Genomic DNA, 19,089 nt, shown 5'->3' with positions numbered 1-19,089 from the left:
TTTCAGACCCACCCAGTAGGACAGGACATTTACTTCTCTCATCTTCTCACGAAAACGAGCCAATTGTGTGACACACCCACAGACAGACACACACACGCACGCACACACACACACACACACACACACACGCACACACACACACACAGATTGGGGAAAGCCTGTGAGGGGCGGATGACGGAGACTCAGAAACGAAGCGAAATGGTCCGATCGAGGGGAGAAAGAGGCCTGTGAGCGGTCACACACACACACACACGCACACACACACACACACACACACAGACGCACACACACAAGCACACACACACGCACAGAGAAGACGTCACTGACAACTCTAAAGACCTCAGACCGTCCTGGTGAAATCGTTTTCATTCGGCATTTAGAACAACTTTTTTGCAGTTCCCGATTCACGCGGCCACCCAAGAGTCCACGGAGTCCTGAGTCCTGAGTCTGGAGTACTGTGTCTGGAATACTGTGTCTGGAGTACTGTGTCTGGAATACTGTGTCTGGAATACTGTGTCTGGAATACTGTGTCTGGAGTACTGTGTCTGGAGTAGTGTCTGGAATACTGTGTCTGGAATACTGTGTCTGGAGTACTGTGTCTGGAGTAGTGTCTGGAATACTGTGTCTGGAATACTGTGTCTGGAATACTGTGTCTGGAATACTGTGTCTGGAATACTGTGTCTGGAGTAGTGTCTGGAATACTGTGTCTGGAGTACTGTGTCTGGAGTAGTGTCTGGAATACTGTGTCTGGAGTACTGTGTCTGGAATACTGTGTCTGGAATACTGTGTCTGGAATACTGTGTCTGGAGTACTGTGTCTGGAATACTGTGTCTGGAGTACTGTGTCTGGAATACTGTGTCTGGAATACTGTGTCTGGAGTACTGTGTCTGGAATACTGTGTCTGGAGTACTGTGTCTGGAGTAGTGTCTGGAATACTGTGTCTGGAGTACTGTGTCTGGAATACTGTGTCTGGAATACTGTGTCTGGAATACTGTGTCTGGAGTACTGTGTCTGGAATACTGTGTCTGGAGTACTGTGTCTGGAATACTGTGTCTGGAGTACTGTGTCTGGAATACTGTGTCTGGAGTACTGTGTCTGGAATACTGTGTCTGGAATACTGTGTCTGGAGTACTGTGTCTGGAATACTGTGTCTGGAGTACTGTGTCTGGAATACTGTGTCTGGAGTACTGTGTCTGGAGTACTGTGTCTGGAATACTGTGTCTGGAATACTGTGTCTGGAGTACTGTGTCTGGAGTACTGTGTCTGGAATACTGTGTCTGGAATACTGTGTCTGGAATACTGTGTCTGGAGTACTGTGTCTGGAGTACTGTGTCTGGAATACTGTGTCTGGAGTACTGTGTCTGGAATACTGTGTCTGGAATACTGTGTCTGGAGTACTGTGTCTGGAATACTGTGTCTGGAGTACTGTGTCTGGAGTACTGTGTCTGGAATACTGTGTCTGGAGTACTGTGTCTGGAATACTGTGTCTGGAGTACTGTGTCTGGAGTACTGTGTCTGGAATACTGTGTCTGGAATACTGTGTCTGGAGTACTGTGTCTGGAATACTGTGTCTGGAGTACTGTGTCTGGAGTACTGTGTCTGGAATACTGTGTCTGGAATACTGTGTCTGGAGTACTGTGTCTGGAGTACTGTGTCTGGAATACTGTGTCTGGAGTACTGTGTCTGGAATACTGTGTCTGGAGTACTGTGTCTGGAGTACTGTGTCTGGAATACTGTGTCTGGAGTACTGTGTCTGGAGTACTGTGTCTGGAATACTGTGTCTGGAGTACTGTGTCTGGAATACTGTGTCTGGAGTACTGTGTCTGGAATACTGTGTCTGGAATACTGTGTCTGGAGTACTGTGTCTGGAGTACTGTGTCTGGAATACTGTGTCTGGAGTACTGTGTCTGGAGTACTGTGTCTGGAGTACTGTGTCTGGAATACTGTGTCTGGAGTACTGTGTCTGGAGTACTGTGTCTGGAGTACTGTGTCTGGAATACTGTGTCTGGAATACTGTGTCTGGAATACTGTGTCTGGAATACTGTGTCTGGAATACTGTGTCTGGAGTACTGTGTCTGGAATACTGTGTCTGGAATACTGTGTCTGGAATACTGTGTCTGGAGTACTGTGTCTGGAATACTGTGTCTGGAATACTGTGTCTGGAATACTGTGTCTGGAGTACTGTGTCTGGAATACTGTCTGTGAAGGAAGCAGCTGCTCCTGTTATCTCCGCTCAATCTAAACATTTACGTCCCTTTAGTCCCGGATGTGTTGGCGCTTCACGGAGCAGCAACATGAAGAGGTGATCCCGGAGAGGACTCCCGTCTTCATGCGTCTGAAGTTACTACCAGGAACTTTTTTACATGTCTCAAATAAATACTGATATATCTTTTGCTTGGAAAACAAAGACGGATTAACTTTACAACGTTAGTAGAGTTTTGAGTCCAGCTCAAGCATCGCATCATCTGCATGTAATCCAGGGTTTCTGTCCTCCGGTGGCAACGAGGCTTTAAGAGTCGCCCGTGTCCTGCGTGGGTATCGACTCCTCAAGCCGTCACTTTGTTTAAATGCACTTATATGTGAAAAGGTTTGATTCCAGTTCCTTAAATGTATATATTTGGCTCAACAGGCAGACCACCCCTCCCCCTCCCCCTGCAGGACCCAACAGCTTCTTCATCTCCTCCTCATCACGTCTGAGGTCCTTTGTGGGCTCACCGCCATGTTATATATATGCACATACCTGCTCCTATGTATATATACATATATATATATACATATATATATACATATGTATATATACATATATATATATTCATATATATGTATACATATATGTATATATACGTAGATATGTATATATACATATGTATATATACATATATATGTATATTCATATATACATATATATGTATATATATGTATATATATTCATATATTTATAAATATATATATATAATATATATGTCAGTGGCGGGCCGTGCATTTTCTATCTAGGCCTTCAATGCCGTCTTACTACAGCTGAACAACCTAATGTAAGATATTAGTTCACCAGTGTTCCGGTGCGGGGCTTTTATTGTGAAGGAACAGACGGAAAAAGATAAAGTTGTCGTGTTTCTTGTGTTATTAAGTAACGTAAAACCCTCAGTTACACTGAGAATTCAGAGAATCGTATCGTACATGTATATGTCTATTTCTATCGATGTATGTGTGTATTTATACACACACATACATCGATATAAATATGATGAAGATGAAAGTTCCTGTTTACCCAAACACATGACACAATTAATGAGTCTTTTCAATATGTCCCTCTTGTTCTTCACCTGTTCATTGTGCAGCTCCGTTGCCGCTTGTTCGTTGATCTGTAGATCCGCTCCGTGTCCCCAAAAGTTGTCAAAGCACCGATGCTTGTAGGTGCCGAGTCGTACTCTAGTGCCTCGTTGCTGCCTCGGTTAGACAACTCAAGTTTGCAAAGCCAGTGTGGCTCCCAACACCAAATCGATCACTTGCAACAGGCATCCCCAGCAGTCCGGTGTGCAGAGCTTCTCGGAGCCTGAGCCATCGGTAGCGCTCGTAGTTTGATCTTTGAAAGTGGCGAACGAACCCCTGTCCCGCCTGTGACGGGCTTTGTAGCGTCGGCGTCGGTCTTAAAGTTCGTTGAGAATGGCCTTATAATTATATCCTCGACCAAATCGATATCTTCTCCTCCTTCCGCCATTGTGGGTTGAACAAACAGCTTAGTAGTACGCGAATTATTTCGTTTATCAAATTCAGTTTCCTAGTTCTGAGGGTCTGCATATACCTGCCCATAGACCCCGCCTCTCAATATTGGTAATCCAATCAAAAGACGTGCAGCACTCCGCCTGCTCGCTGCTCCTGTGCCGGTTCCGGGGCCTTCTCGAAGGCCTAGAGGAGCCAACTCTAAAGCTGATTGGTTGACACAACATCGTCATTCCCATTCACTTGAAGCTACCAGCGCCCGCAATGTTGATTCTGAAGGCCTAAGGGCAGATGTTAGCCCCCTGGCAACACACGATGGCTGAATATGATTGGATAAAAGATCTAAGATAAAGACCAGCCCTCCAAATCTCAACCTGGGGCTAGCAGCAGCGCAACCAAGAGTAACGCTATGAAATTAAGAGAAAAACTCTTGCTCTGGGAAATAAGTGAATACATATTTGTGGGCAAATATATTTAGAAAAAAATATATATTCTGATGATGTTTAGGCCAGCAGAGAAGGCCTTGCTGGCCCTGACGGCCCGCCACTGATATATGTATATATATATATATATGTATATATATACATATATATATACGTATATATACATATATACGTATATATATATACATGTATATATATATGTATATATATGTATATAAATATATATAATATATATATATTATATATATATATATATATATTATATATAGAGGCGCCACACATCTGTCTCCCCCCCCCCACACACACACAAACACACACACACAATTAATACCGACCAGGGCTTTGGGCGTGAAGCCTGTGTGCGATGAGAAAGGTCACGCCGCTTCAGAGCCGCTGCTCCGCTTCACACAGATTCCCATGATGCAACATCTCAATTGACCACACATGTGAGCCGCTCCGGAGCGCCTAAGTGATGCGACGCTCGCCGCCTGGTCAGTGTGCGAGCGGAGGGGCGGAGCACGCGCTGCAGGATGACGTCATGCAGCGGCACGATGATCGCAAACAGAAAGGGTACACCTGTAAAACACCTCCAGAACAAGCAGTACTATCTCCTCTACAGTATATTTACTATACATGTTTCATATTAAGTCTGGGAATAGAGAGTTTAAGAGTTTTGCCCGGCAACTGAAAAATTACTGCACATACCTGATCCTGAGCTATACAAGAACAAATGTAATTTAAATATTATATTTCTCATTTAATTCCCAAATACGTCTTTCCTAAGGTGTCAAAGGTATTTCCTTAATTCCTCCCCTGTGTGTGTGTGTGTGTGTGTGTGTGTGTGTGTGTGTGTGTGTGTGTGTGTGTGATCATGTATGTGCACGTTACACATGTGCACACCCGTGTAGACGTGTATCTGAACCATAAATACACACACACTGCGTCATGGACTTTCACTTGACAGAAAGCTCTCCAAACGTCAGCTCCCCCCCCCCCCCCCCCCACACACACACACAGTGAGGAGCCAATTACTGGTGGTCACGTTTGTGCGTGATGTAGTGTGTGTGTGTGTATGTGTGTGTGTGTGTGTGTGTGTAAAAGTGCCTGAGAAGTGTGGGTCCGCGTTTAAGTGAAGGACGCGGGCAAGTGAATGAGTGTGTGTGTGAGTGTGTGAGTGTATGAGTGTGTGTGTGTGTGTGTGTTTGTGTGTGTGTGTGTGTGTGTAGAAAGGGCTGTTGTGGGGGTTGCTGTGTCTGTATGGTTTCTCGGGTTCAGCCCTAACACCAGCAGACGTCATGACACCTTAATAACCCTCACACACACACACGCACACACACACACACACACACGCCTACACACACACACACACACGCACACTGAGGCTGTGTCTACTCCCGGACACTTGAGCACTTGGATGCCTTTCAGTGCTTCGGGCGCCACACTGACACAACCAGCAGCATTCAGTGCACTGAAAGGACCCGGATGGCGCTCTGCAAACGGGCAAAACATGCAATGTAAACGATGGACACGACTCGCCCTAAACGGCCGCCATCTTGGCTTCGTAGCGGAAGAGGAGGAGCCCTTTCGCCAGCTTTTCATTTTATTTCTAAAACAATGGCGGACGAGATGACTACGGTAGCACAAGCGGTAGACCACGGAGGCTCCTGCCGCCATTGTGGAGGTATCGCAGTTTCCACATGGGGAGGAGAAAGGGGCAAACAAGGGACAACAAGAGGGCAAGAAGTGCATTCATTTTGTCACTTTAAGTTTCGCGGGTATCGCAAGCAGATTTGCGTACGTCACTCCCGGCTTAATTTCGCGGGTGCCGTGAACAGATTTGCGTCCGTCACTTCCGCCAAGTGGTTAACGTAAGTGTTCCATTTGAGACAGACTCATCAGACGGAGTGCACTACAGATGTCAGTGCTCTGTATTGCAGTGTACTTCGTAAAGTGTCCGGTAGTAGACACAGCCTATACACACACACACACACACACACACTTTTCGCAACCAATTACTTACTAACTTCAGGTTACAGTGATCAATAGATGAATCATATTGGCGATCGGTGCCCTTTTTGGGGGGTTTGAGCACCTGCCCCTCCCCCATCTCATCCTTCTGTGACTCGTCCTCACGTGTTTCTCATAGCTGGAGAAGTGATCTGAGTCCAGAGAGAAGACGAGAGAGAAGGATTTCAAGTCGACTGCTCCACCCCAAAGCTGTTTCAAACGACTCTGAAACACACTTCCTTTCCCCTTTATACGCACACGTGCACACGCACGTGCACACGCAACGTGCACACGCACGTGCACACGCAGACCCTCCCCAGGTGATGCCTCCGACTCTGCCTAATGTAGCGTGAGGTCATGTTTCTAAGAAAGGATGGAGAGCTCGGAGAGGGAGGGATGGGGGTGTGCGGGGGCGTGAGAGAGAGAGAGAGACCCTGGAGAAAGACAGTGTCCCTGCAGCTGGGTTGCTCGCATGTGTTGTTGCGTTCGATGCCAGATAACCGGGATCCACCGCGCCCCTCCTTGAAATTATCATCGTCATCAGAGCGTTTCACAGAATCCTGCAAGACCTGGATCCCCTTCGGATTCCTTCCCCTGCAACTCCTCCGTGTTTATGGAGCAGAAACTGGACATGAGTGGTACTATAAGTGGTACTATAAGTAGTAGTTAACGCATCATCCTCTCCTCCCTTCCGTCTAGTTTCACTCTCATCCCGTATGAGCCGGAGCACGAGGACAGAGAGAGGCAGCTTCACTGAGGTCCGACGGGAACCTGATCCGGTCTGGCCCAGATCTGTGGAGGGAAATGTCAGAACTGGAGAGAGAGAGAGAGATAGGGATTAGAGGAGCGAGTCTGAAGGAATGTTACAAGCGCACGCCGTCGGTTTGGGCCGCAGGTTTTATTCCACATTTGAAGGTTCAGGGTGGGCGGCGGCAGACCCCCTGGGAGCCGGGTCGGTACCCGGGTATCGCGGGGCCTTTACGGGTCGGCAGAGATCTGCATGTTTAAACACATTCTGCTTTCAGACTGAATCAATGTTCCCCAGTGTGCGTCCTCCAGACCCTCAAACCCAAACACGCCGCTCTGAGACGGGCCTTTTGAACGCGGCGGTGTGTTTACAGTGGGAGGCGATGCATTCTGGGAGCTGCCGCTGACCTCACGCTCCTAAAACAGCTGCTGCTAGGATGAAGGAAAGCACACACACACACGTCACACAAAGGCAGAAAATACCTTCTTTTTCCTGGGAGGGTGTGTGTATATGTATGTTTCTATTTTTAAACCTTCAATTTTAAATGTTTAAGGTGTCATAAAAAAAAAGAGACCCCCCCCCCCTTTTAGTTCAGTGTAGCGGTTGCGCAATAATTTTATATATTCAAAGCTTGAAAACCATACCCTCCATGTGAATGAGGCTTGTACACACATTTAGTAATATGTAAAAATATATATATTTTTAAACCTTCAATTTTATATGTATAAGGTGTCATAAAAAAAGAGCCCCCCCCCCCCCCCCACCTGACGGTTGCGCAATAATTTAATATATTCAAAGCGTGAGAACCATAATCGACACATGAATGAAGCTCGTACACACACACACACATGTAATATGTTGTAAAAACAACAGAAGAGGAACATGTTTATGACAAAGAGCAGATATTTATCTGACAGGACAACTAGTAAGTAATAAGAAGGCCGTTCTTGTTCAGCCTTCTGTAAAAAAAAGAAGTCTATTTAAAGTCTACTGTTGGCTGGTTGTGTAGGTTTCACATAAAAAGCTCCTTACTTGGTGTGTTCGTACGAAGCTTTATCTTTCCTCCAGTCCCTGAAACTCGCTTACAGCATTATCACTTTCTGGCAAGAGTCTCGTCTTTCAGCAAACTGTCTTTTTGTGTGTGTTGCAAGATGTGTCTCGGGGCGGTTGCCATGGTAATGGGAACGCCTGCACACACACACACACACACACACACACACACACACACACACACACACACACACACACACACACACACACACACACACACACACACACACACACACACACACACACAGAAGCTGTGGCTACATGTGGCTCATGTGTGATACATGTGCTGATTGCGCCCTCTGGTGGGTTGACGGTTTGTTTCTGGGCAAAATTTACAAAAATATACTCAGATATCATAATTTTATGAGATTAATAGTAATTTTTTCTCAGGTGAAATTGGCCAAAGTAAATGCTTTTCTATTTTTTTCCTGACCTGCACCTATCTCCCCTTAACCCTCCTGCAAGTGTGTTTCTCAGGTACAGCAGGTACATCTCTGTAGCTCACCACCAACAACATAACAGTTAAATATTTTTTTAGTAGAATGGAGTTATTCACCCCTGCATAGATCAGAGGTCAACCAGGAGAACTCACTCGTTTTAATGAAAAATACATGTTCAAACTATTTTTTAGGTATTGAAAAAATCTAGATATAAGTTGCATTGCTCTACAATAACATGTATTTTCTCCTAAATTGTATTTGCATTTTTAAAACCTTTTTTTAAAATAAATAAATACAGGAGTAAATCAATATAAGTTATAGCTAAACAAGACATTATGAAATAAATATATTTCTTCATCTATTTATAAATTTATTCAAGCATTTATTTATTTATTCCTGTATTTATTTATTTATTTACACATTTATTTAAGCATTTATTCATGCATTTATTTATTTTATACTTAAGTCCTCCATACACCTTTACCTACGAGGTGCAAAATAACCCTAAAGTCAGAGTGAAGTGTTCACGTGTCACGGAAGGAGTAGCACAGGTGTGAACACTCACAGTAACGATGGCCGAGTCCCATTTAGCGGCCTCTATTAGGAACACCTGTGCTCTGAGTCGCGTCGGTCAGACGCCCACGCGCCTGAGGAGACGACCAATCAAGCAGCACATTGGAAACACCTGGTGCAGTTGACCTTCAGCTCAAGGTCTTTAAAAAAAAAAAGGTGCCAGGATGTCGACTTTAGTTGAGTTTCTGTTTTTTCCGTTCATTCTTTTCAGAAAAAGATTTTGTGTACTAATTCTTTGGGGCCAAGAAAATGTTGTGAGCAACATTATTATGACTAGTATTAATTGCTTTTAATGATTTTTATTACTTATTTTTAACAGCATATATATATATGTATATAGGACTATAAACGTAATTTAAAAAAAATCCATATATATCTATATATATATATATACACATATATATGTATATATAGATATAAATATAAAATGAAGTGAAATATGTCTATGATAGAGAATGAGAGATTACGTTAAAGCTGGACAGAAAATATGACGAACAATAAGCAGTACTGGCCTATTCCATTGCCTTTTATCTACGTGAACGTGGAGATCTAGATTACTGAGTGAATGATTACAAATAAATCACAACAATTTCATGGCAAAACTTTCCAATAAGCTCGGCGGAGACGGAGGCCGTGACCAGTGCACCACAGCCAGCCTCCTCTCTTTTAATAGACAACTAATGGAGAAAAATGAATGATGAATCCTAATGAAATATGGGGGACGTGTTTCCAACCATCCATGTCATATAATTTTGACTGTGATGAATTAAAGAAAATTATTGCAAAGTAAAGTGTGTATTCATTGCAGGAGGTATCATTTATCACCTCCTGACCTGTCAGACTACTTAATCAATTAATGCCCGTGCATTAATCCATCTTCAGTCCTTCCATAGAGCGAACAATGGATGTCCAATGGAAGTGGTGATTCATCATAGGCCGACCACTTGAGACAAACAATATGCTCTCTGCATGGAGTCACATGCTACTTTATATGAATACTATATTGTAAATAGTTCGTTTATTATCATATAATTTTAATGACAGTTCAGAAAGGTACAATTAATGGCTGGGAATAAAACATGAATGTGTACACGCAGACTATTTAGGACGATATTACAGTATTAGGTGGCTTGCATGTTCTTGGTTTACTCTCCAACAATAGACTGAAATAAAGATCACAATAGAGGCAACTTTTCTAAAGAGGATGTGCAGGAAAACTCTTTTAACTTTTGGCATGATTTGTGTTACCTTTGTGTGCAGATTTTGTTTTTTTAACTTAAAAAACAAAAGCACATTAATTACAGATTCAGCAGAAATATAACAATGTGCTGCATTCAAATTAAGATGACTTCTCCGCTTGCTGATAGACGGTTGATTATAACAGTTTCTACTCATGGTTGATGCACTTTTTGTAAGTCGCTTTGGATAAAGCATCTGCTAAATGACATGTAATGTAATGTAATACATTCATGATGATGAAGAGGAAGAGTCAACTGATGAGGTAAAACCTGAGGAAAAGGCCCCAGCTAAATGACATGTAATGTAATGTAATACATTTATGATGATGAAGAGGAAGAGTCAACTGATGAGGTAAAACCTGAGGAAAAGGCCCCAGCTGCAATAGAAGCATATTATATATATATATATATGTGTGTATATATGTATATCCATATATATATATATATATATGTGTGTGTTTATATATATGTATATATACATGCACATATATATATATATTTGTGTGAGTGTGTGTATATATACATATATTTATAAATATGTATATATATATATGTGCATGTATATATACATATATATAAACACACATATATATATATATATATATATATATATATATATAAATGTTACAAAAAACAGATCCAACAATTCAAGAGCAGTGAATAGTATGTTCATTTAAACTAAAACGCACAACATTTATTCACATGTATGCATGATACTTCCTCTGGCTGTCGAGTCCGTTGCATTAAAACATGACATTGAATGCATCACGTCCTGCCTGTCAGTGTTAAAATGAACTCAACACTGAGCAGCAGCAATGCAGGTCTCCACATGTCCACTCGCGGGGTCTTCGCTTTTACCACCGAGACAAAATGCCACTAATTTCATCGAGTTCCCGGCACCATAACGAGTGTTTAGTGTGTTTTACCCACAGCGCTGGGAACGCGTCACGTGATCAAATCAGCTGATGGCGAAAAAAAGAGAAAGAAGCGCCGCCGCTCGCGCCGCCCCCTCCGTGACGCTGGGCTCACGCTACGGTACGCCATTAGTGTCTAGCAGCAAAAAGCGCGGACAGTGGAAATAGTCGTATAACAAGAGGTAAGTTCAATTGAGGTCTCACTGTATTATCTCGTAATTTAACGAGTTGCTTTTCCTGATGCGATAGAAGACTCTCCGGAGTTTATTCAGGCAATGTTTCGGCCATTTAGAGCACTGTTTCAGAGGTCGACGTTAGCCTCCTTTTTGGGCCACTGTGATGCCGTCGTTTTCCAAGCCGCGGAGCGAGTTAGACCCGCCTCTGCCCCGCTCTGATTGGACTACACAGCCGATGGAGCGATTCTATTGGACGTGCCCGAATGATCAGTTGAGAATCATGTGGCTAGTTAGCAAGTTAGCCGCGGTAGCCAGCAGCAGCGTTGACAACAACTTCGCCTCCTTTCACATGAGTATGGAGGCGAAAGAGAAATCTACGACTCGCAAACAGTTTGGACGAACTGTCTAACAATGAACTCGACCCTTGTTGGTGTATTTTTACTTTTGTACGAATCCCGCGTTTTACGTTTGTAAGCACAAACACACTGAGCCGTACAAGCAGAAACAAGACATGAGCCACTACACACACACACGCGCACACATTTCTAGTTGATGTACAGTATTTATTTTATATATAGATACACATATAAGTCTGTATATATAAATATATATTGTTTTGTTTGTACACAAATCCTTACCAAAAACAAAAGATAAAATGCAGATAAAAAGGTACATAAATATGAATTTTAAACTTTGTGGCAATTCACACCTGAGGATGGGCTGAAACATAATGTTCGCCTGCACAAGATGCTCCCTATATACTTTTGGATAAACCATGGATTGTGTGGTCGTTTAAAAATGTGCTGCAAATAAGTTAAACACAAGCGAATGATTAGTTTTTAGTATTAAGTGGCAAAAAGAAACATGCTGCAAACAGGAATACAAGCAAAAAGTGAAGCACTGTCTAATATTTACTTTTAATCTATGCAGAAATAATACACTTTGAGACTGCTGCAACACTAGACATGTGGTTATTCACAATATACTTCTTAAGCTGTACTTCGTATACTTGTACTGGTGTGATCTTGGCTGTAGCGCTATGGAGTTTTGTCCATCAGCATTTCATGATGCTTCTGAAACATTGCCATGTGTATGCACCATTACATGACTGACTGGAGTTAAATGACATCAAGCTCAGGTGCTGATATGTTCGTATCAAGCAGTTTGTGCCCTGAACCACTAGGTGGCGACATTCACCTGGCGATGAGGCAGATGGTGCAGTTATAGATTGCTCACTATTCAGAAGCTTGTGTTTAATTACGCAATTTGGGGCCATTGCACTTGTGTTTCAGATTATTGAAGATGCCATATATTCAGTTTTTTTCTCTTTTTCCAGGAGTCAGTTGCAGCCTTGATGATCCCGATCGACTCCACCGTTATACGTTTATAGCAGGCTATGAAATGGATGTAGCGTTGATATCGGGAAAAGAGCCCGCTGAGGAGAACGGTTCTGATCATGACGCCGCTGTGAAGGTGCTGCCAGGTGATGTGGAGATGGAGGAAACGAAAAGTGGCTCGCCCCGTGGGACCGCCAGGCCTAAAGAAACGGACGAGGGCGCCGCCGAGAGGCTGCGGCCGGTCTCTGCGCCAGGAGACGGGGAAAACATCTGCGCGGTCTGCGGCTTCTCGGCCAAATGTCCGAGATCCCTGAAGATCCACTTCACGCGAATGCACGGGAAGAACTCGAAGAACAACAGGACCGCGAAGCCGGCCGAAGAAAATGAAAACGCGTCGGACGAAATCCAACAGGAAGTGGAAATGGAGACGGAGAGCGCCGGCAAAATGGAGTGCAACCAGGGGCGTGACGGCGACGAGCTGAGAGCGGCGGGCGGCGTCGACACGAGCGGTACGACTGGAAAGGAAACGTTACCAGACACACAGCAGGCCGATCGAGAGGAGGCGGTCCCCACACAGGAGAGGAGGGTGAGCAAGAGAACCCCGAAGCCGAAGATGATCCACTCCTGCAACTACTGCGGACAAGAGTTCCGGGACAAGTCCCCTCTGGACGTGCACATGCAGAGATACCACACCAAAGACACCCCGTACACATGTGAGTATGAACTATTGCATAAACTAGAACGGGCACTCGGTAGAGCGCATACCTTCGCATATCACAAGATTGGGCATTGAATTATGAACATGTTGGCATTAGTTGCATGCCAATTGGATACAAATTGACCGCGCTATGGTAAATAGAAGATTTTGACCTTTTCATGACCTTGACCTTTGACCCGATCGATCCCAAAATCTAATCGAATGGTCCCCGGATAATAACCAATCATCCCACCAAATTTCATGCGATTCGGTTTAATACTTTTTGAGTTATGCGAGTAACACGCATACAAATAAATAAATACACGGCGATCAAAACATAACCTTCCGCATTTTCAATGCAAAGGTAAAAAAGAAATTCCCACAGTTTGTGCATTTTTCCTTCAAAGTAATTGCGCACATCTTCAATTCAATTGGTTGAAAAGAGACTTCAATAAAAGTGTTTTTTTTTAAATGTCTTTCAGTCGAGGCCGGCGAGAACACGAGCGGAGCCAAGGAGGCGGAAGATCCCGGCAGCGCCGCGAAGGCCCCGCCCATCCGCGTGGCGGCGAAGCGTCCGTTCAGCAGGTTCCAGCTGAAGTGCTACAACTGCGACTTCAGGGTCAGCACGCCGGCGCTGCTGGAGAACCACACGCGGGACATCCACCCGGGCCAGGCGTGGTACCGCTGCAAGCTGTGCGACGTCCTGGCGGCCACGCCGGAGTGGATGGAGGCTCACCTGTCCTCGGACGGCCACGCGCGGCGGCAGGAAGGGGACCCGGGCGGCGACTCCGCCTCCTTCGACGCCTGCGTCGAGAGCGTCGACGGGGACTCCGTGGGAGACGCCGGCCTCGTCGATGAACCGGCCGGCGGAGAGTCGGCGGCGGCGGCTTCGACGGCTCCGACGACGGCGGCTCCGACGAAGGGGAATCGGGAAACGAGGGCGGCTCCCGTCGACGAGGAGGATTCGGAGCCGGAAACCCCGAGGAGGAAGCGAGGCCGGCCGAAGCAAGGCTCCACGACCACCTGCGGCTACTGCGGCCTGGTGGTGTCCAACGCCACCAACCTCAGCGTCCACGTCCGCCGCAAGCACAGCAAGGAGTACGGCTACAGCTGCACGCTGTGCAACTACAGCTGCGTGACCAAAGGGGACATGGACCGCCACTGCATCACCAAGAAACACGTGCGGCGCGCGCAAGAGAGCGCCGGCGAGAACCGAGACGCCGGCGTCCCCGCGGCGGCCGGGGAAGCGCAGGAAGCCGACGCGGCGCGGCAGAGCGCCGACAAAGAGGCGGAGTCCGACGACTCGGTGGCGGCGGCAAACGAGCGCGGCGGCGACGACGAGGAGGAAACGCGGTCCGACGGCGGCCAGAAGAAAAGCAAATACGACCCCGTCAGCGCGTGCGGCTTCTGCGACTTCGTGGCCCAGTCGATCCCGTCGCTCCACCTGCACGTCAAGAGGAAGCACACCAAAGACTTTGAGTACGTCTGCCTGGCGTGTAGCTACTACGCCGTGACGAGCCGCGAGATGTCTCGCCACGCCGTCACCGAAAAGCACAAACTGAAGAGCCAGAGCTACCTGGAGCCGCCCGGCGGCGAGGAGCGGGGAGAGCTCGCGGAGGCCGACTCGTGTTCTGAGGACGGCCACGCCGCCGAGAGTCAGAATGCAGACGCGACCACAGAGCCTGCCGAGGACAATGAGGACAATGAGGACAATGAGGACGCTGAGGATGCTGAGGATGCTGAGGATGCTGAGGTTGCTGAGGATGCTGAGCTCGTTAAGGTTGCTGAGGATGCTGAGCTCGTTAAGGATGCTGAGGATGCTGAGCTCGTTAAGGTTGCTGAGGATGCTGAGCTCGTTAAGGATGCTGAGGATGCTGAGCTCGTTAAGGATGCTGAGGATGCTGAGCTCGTTGAGGATGCTGAGGATGCTATGAATGTTGAACCTGCTGAGGATGCTGAGCTCGTTAAGGATGCTGAGGATGCTGAGCTCGTTAAGGATGCTGAGGATGCTATGAATGTTGAACCTGCTGATGATGCTGAGGATGCTGAGGATGCTATGAATGTTGAACCTGCTGAGGATGCTGAGGATGCTGTTGCCGCGGTAGCTAGCAGTGCAGACGAGAAGCAAGTAGAGAGTCTGTCGTCCTCCAGTAGCAGGGAGCCGGTTGGACTCGTGGAGCTGTGTGAAGAAGCCCCAGCAGAACTTCTTCCTGCGGTGGATCAGTGCGCACAGCAGGAGAGCCCTGAGGAAGAGGGGAAGCCAGCGGACGAAGAACCCCCGAGCGCGGACGAGGAACTCTCGAGCGACGTCGGCCACCCGAACGCACAGATGTCCCGAGCGCCGCCCTTCGACGCCTGCATCGTGTCCGTGAAGGACCTCGCCGAGCAGGAGCGGCGGCAGCGGGGCGGCCCGGCCCCGGAGGGCGAGGCGGCCGTCGTCTGCCTGACGGGCGGCGTCCCGACGCCCTCCGACTCGAGCCACGTGCGCAAGATCCGGCGCAAGGCGCCGAAGGCGAGGCGGGAGGCCAAGCGGAGCAACGCCCGCATCCGCTGCGAGGACTGCGGCTTCGTGGCGGACGGCGTCAGCGGCCTCAACGTGCACATCTCCATGAAGCACCCGTCCAAGGAGAAGCACTTCCACTGCCTGGTGTGCGGCAAGTCGTTCTACACGGAGAGCAACCTGCACCAGCACCTGACGAGCGCCGCGCACCTGCGCAACGAGCGCAACAGCGTGGAGACGCTGCCGGAGGGCGGCGCCGGCTTCAAGTGCGTCAAGTGCACCGACCGCTTCGCCTCGGAGCAGGACCTGTTCGTGCACATCAAGGAGAAGCACGAGGAGCTCCTGAGGGAGGTCAACAAGTACGTGCTGGAGGACACGGAGCAGATCAACCGCGAGCGCGAGGACAACCAGGGCAGCGTGTGCAAGCACTGCGGCAAGGTGTGCAAGAGCAGCAACTCCATGGCCTTCCTGGCGCACATCCGCACGCACACAGGTACGCACGCCGGCTCAGGGGGCGGGTCGGGGATGGTATCCCTCGTTTTACGCCGGTGTAATTTGTCATTTATCATACCGGAAAACTTGTCACCTTTCAGCGAAATCACAATAGGTCATCCACGTGTCTAGTGTAGATCCGAAGAGTTTTTGTTTTGGGGGGTGGGGGGGGGGGGGGGGGTCACCTGGCCCGCTGCCGTTGAGATTGCAGTGAGACGCGGAGAAAATGTGAAGTGGTGCTCTTCACAATAAAACATCTTTGATGGGACGTGTCGCGTCTCGGCCAATCAGCGTTCAGATGTCGACAGCGTTTGGGGGGTTAGCTTGAATGTTAGCCCGCTACATCTACTGGTGTCATGCTGCACGGTGAAGCGATACTAACAAGGTATCTCTACGTTAAAAACAATATAATTTAGCATATTTTTAGTATCGATACTTCATTAAAAGTGCGTGCAATCAGATCCCCCCCCGATATATTTTTATTATATATATATATATATATATACAGGACTGTCTCAGAAAATTAGAATATTGTGATAAAGTTCTTTATTTTCTGTAATGCAATTAAAAAAACAAAAATGTCATGCATTCTGGATTCATTACAAATCAACTGAAATATTGCAAGCCTTTTATTCTTTTAATATTGCTGATTATGGCTTACAGCTTAAGAAAACTCTAAAATCCTATCTCATAAAATGTTAATATTTCCTCAGACCAAGTAAAAAAGATTTATAACAGCTGAGTGTTTGTCAAGGCTCAGGAAACCCTTGCAGGTGTTTCGAGTTAATTAGACAATTCAAGTGATTTGTTTAATACCCTACTAGTATACTTTTTCATGATATTCTAATATTTAGAGAGAGGATATTTGAGTTTTCTTAAGCTGTAAGCCATAATCAGCAATATTAAAAGAATAAAAGGCTTGCAATATTTCAGTTGATTTGTAATGAATCCAGAATGCATGACATTTTTGTTTTTTTAATTGCATTACAGAAAATAAAGAACTTCATCACAATATTCTAATTTTCTGAGACAGTCCTGTATATACATATATATAAATCTATATAAATATTTACACATATATATATTTATATCTAGATTTTTTTGTAAAATGTATAAAATGCCCCCAGCCTCCAGAGGGTTAACGTGACATATGTGAATGTCAGTCAGTCACCAAGGCCACTGGTTCTGCTGTTCAGTGGTAAAGATGACAGGACCAATGGGGTCTCAATGTACTTCTTTTTTTTACTAATCTGATGTTTCACTGAAGAAACAATTTATCATCCACGATATTAAATACCTCGCTGGCACTTTATATGTAGGAGCCTCTTTGAAAACACAGCTCTGTGTGAAGTTTAGTCTTTAAAAAGAAGAAAAACAACTTTTAATCGCGATTAATGAATTTCAAAATGTGCGATTAATTAGTTAAATTTTTTTAATCGATTGACAGCCCTTATATTTATATATAAATATATATATATACATATATACTGTATATATATATATAAATATAAATAAGGACAAAAGGCCCCTAATGTATTCAAATCCAAACTGGGGTATCACACTCTGCATGTTCAATGCGTTGTTATTCAATTTGTGAACTCATTTGAACTAGAAATGATTTTTTTTTAATCAGAAGGACATTTTAATAACATTTGCTTAAGTGCAGCAGTCGGCGTATAAATCACGAAACCCTCTGTGGCTGATTTGAGGCCTTCTAAAGCCGAACGAGCACATCGGACAAGACAAGCTGCTCCGCTATTCGGCCTTTCTTGTTTTCGAGGTACACTTGCATCGTATCGAGCTGGTTCTCCGGCAGCCTCCTCACGCTGCGGCCGCTCTCTGCTGCAGCCAGGTAATCGCTGCTCCACCAGAGGTGAAGGTAAAGACTGATGGAGCTTCAGAGCGGCAGGAGAGACGCTAATGGACCCCAGATTGGGATTCCCTGAGCAGCGCTCGGTCAGAGACGTGCGCGGCTCATAATTGATGTGTCCATTACCAAGACTCAGTTGTAATTATAGTCAATAAGTCTCTGTAAATGTGTTAAAGCTTCGGCTAAAAGCATTGGAGGTCCAAAGAGAGGTGGGCTAATAATTTAAAATAATCAATGCAGACGTATTCAAAGCCTTTAATTTCCCTGGTGTCCGTACGCCCGTGTGTGTGTGTGTGTGTGTGTGTGTGCGTGTGTGTGTACATGTCAGCCTTCATGGCTCGCTGATTATCCTCAATCCATTAAGATTTATCTTGTCATTTATAAAGCGGAGCGGGGCCGCGGCGGGCCTGAGGGCCGGCGCTCCGGCCGGGAGCCGCCCGGCGGGTCCAGAACACGCCGCTCCATCACGCCGCCCTGACCGCGTGTATTAATTGCTTTTAAAATCAACTTAATGCGGCAACGAGATGTGAGGGCGACGTCGATAAATGCCCTCCTCTGCCTCTTCTGGTTCATCCCCCTTTCAGCCCAAACTTTAATGGGACTTTAATTGAAGTCCAGGCTCCTGTGTGTGTGTGTGTGTGTGTGTGTGTGTGTGTGTGTGGGGAGGTACAATAGCATGTTTTCCACTCGTAGGTTGTTGGTATTGTAGCTTTTCTGGAGGAAAACCCAGAGATAATATTCACCACTTCACTCCCTCACGTCATCACATTGACATAAACGCAACAGGCCGAAAATGACGTAAAAGAGAGATTCACTTTAACCCTCCTGTGACCTTTGGGGTCAATTTGACCCCATTCGATGTTTACATTACATGACATGTCATT

General features: G+C 46.0%; 1 protein-coding gene across 2 annotated transcripts in view; it reads left to right on the top strand.

Annotated features, from left to right (window-relative positions):
* Positions 1-11,258: 11,258 nt before the first annotated feature.
* znf407 (zinc finger protein 407) overlaps positions 11,259-19,089 on the top strand; it is a 144,400-nt gene continuing 136,569 nt past the window's right edge. Inside the window, exons 1-3 of one of the 2 annotated variants that reach the window (XM_056444549.1) lie at positions 11,259-11,315; positions 12,646-13,359; positions 13,826-16,336. In XM_056444549.1, the coding sequence (XP_056300524.1) occupies positions 12,711-13,359; positions 13,826-16,336 (3,160 nt within the window). In that variant the 5' untranslated portion in view covers positions 11,259-11,315; positions 12,646-12,710. Of the gene's footprint in view, positions 11,316-11,721; positions 11,780-12,645; positions 13,360-13,825; positions 16,337-19,089 lie in introns of those variants that run through there. The other variant, XM_056444550.1, reaches the window with a different exon arrangement.

Source organism: Pseudoliparis swirei, chromosome 22 (assembly GCF_029220125.1).
Source record: "Pseudoliparis swirei isolate HS2019 ecotype Mariana Trench chromosome 22, NWPU_hadal_v1, whole genome shotgun sequence".
Lineage (NCBI taxonomy): Eukaryota > Metazoa > Chordata > Actinopteri > Perciformes > Liparidae > Pseudoliparis > Pseudoliparis swirei.
Note: the sequence above shows the minus strand (reverse complement) of the source record. Positions and strands in the feature narration are given on the sequence as shown.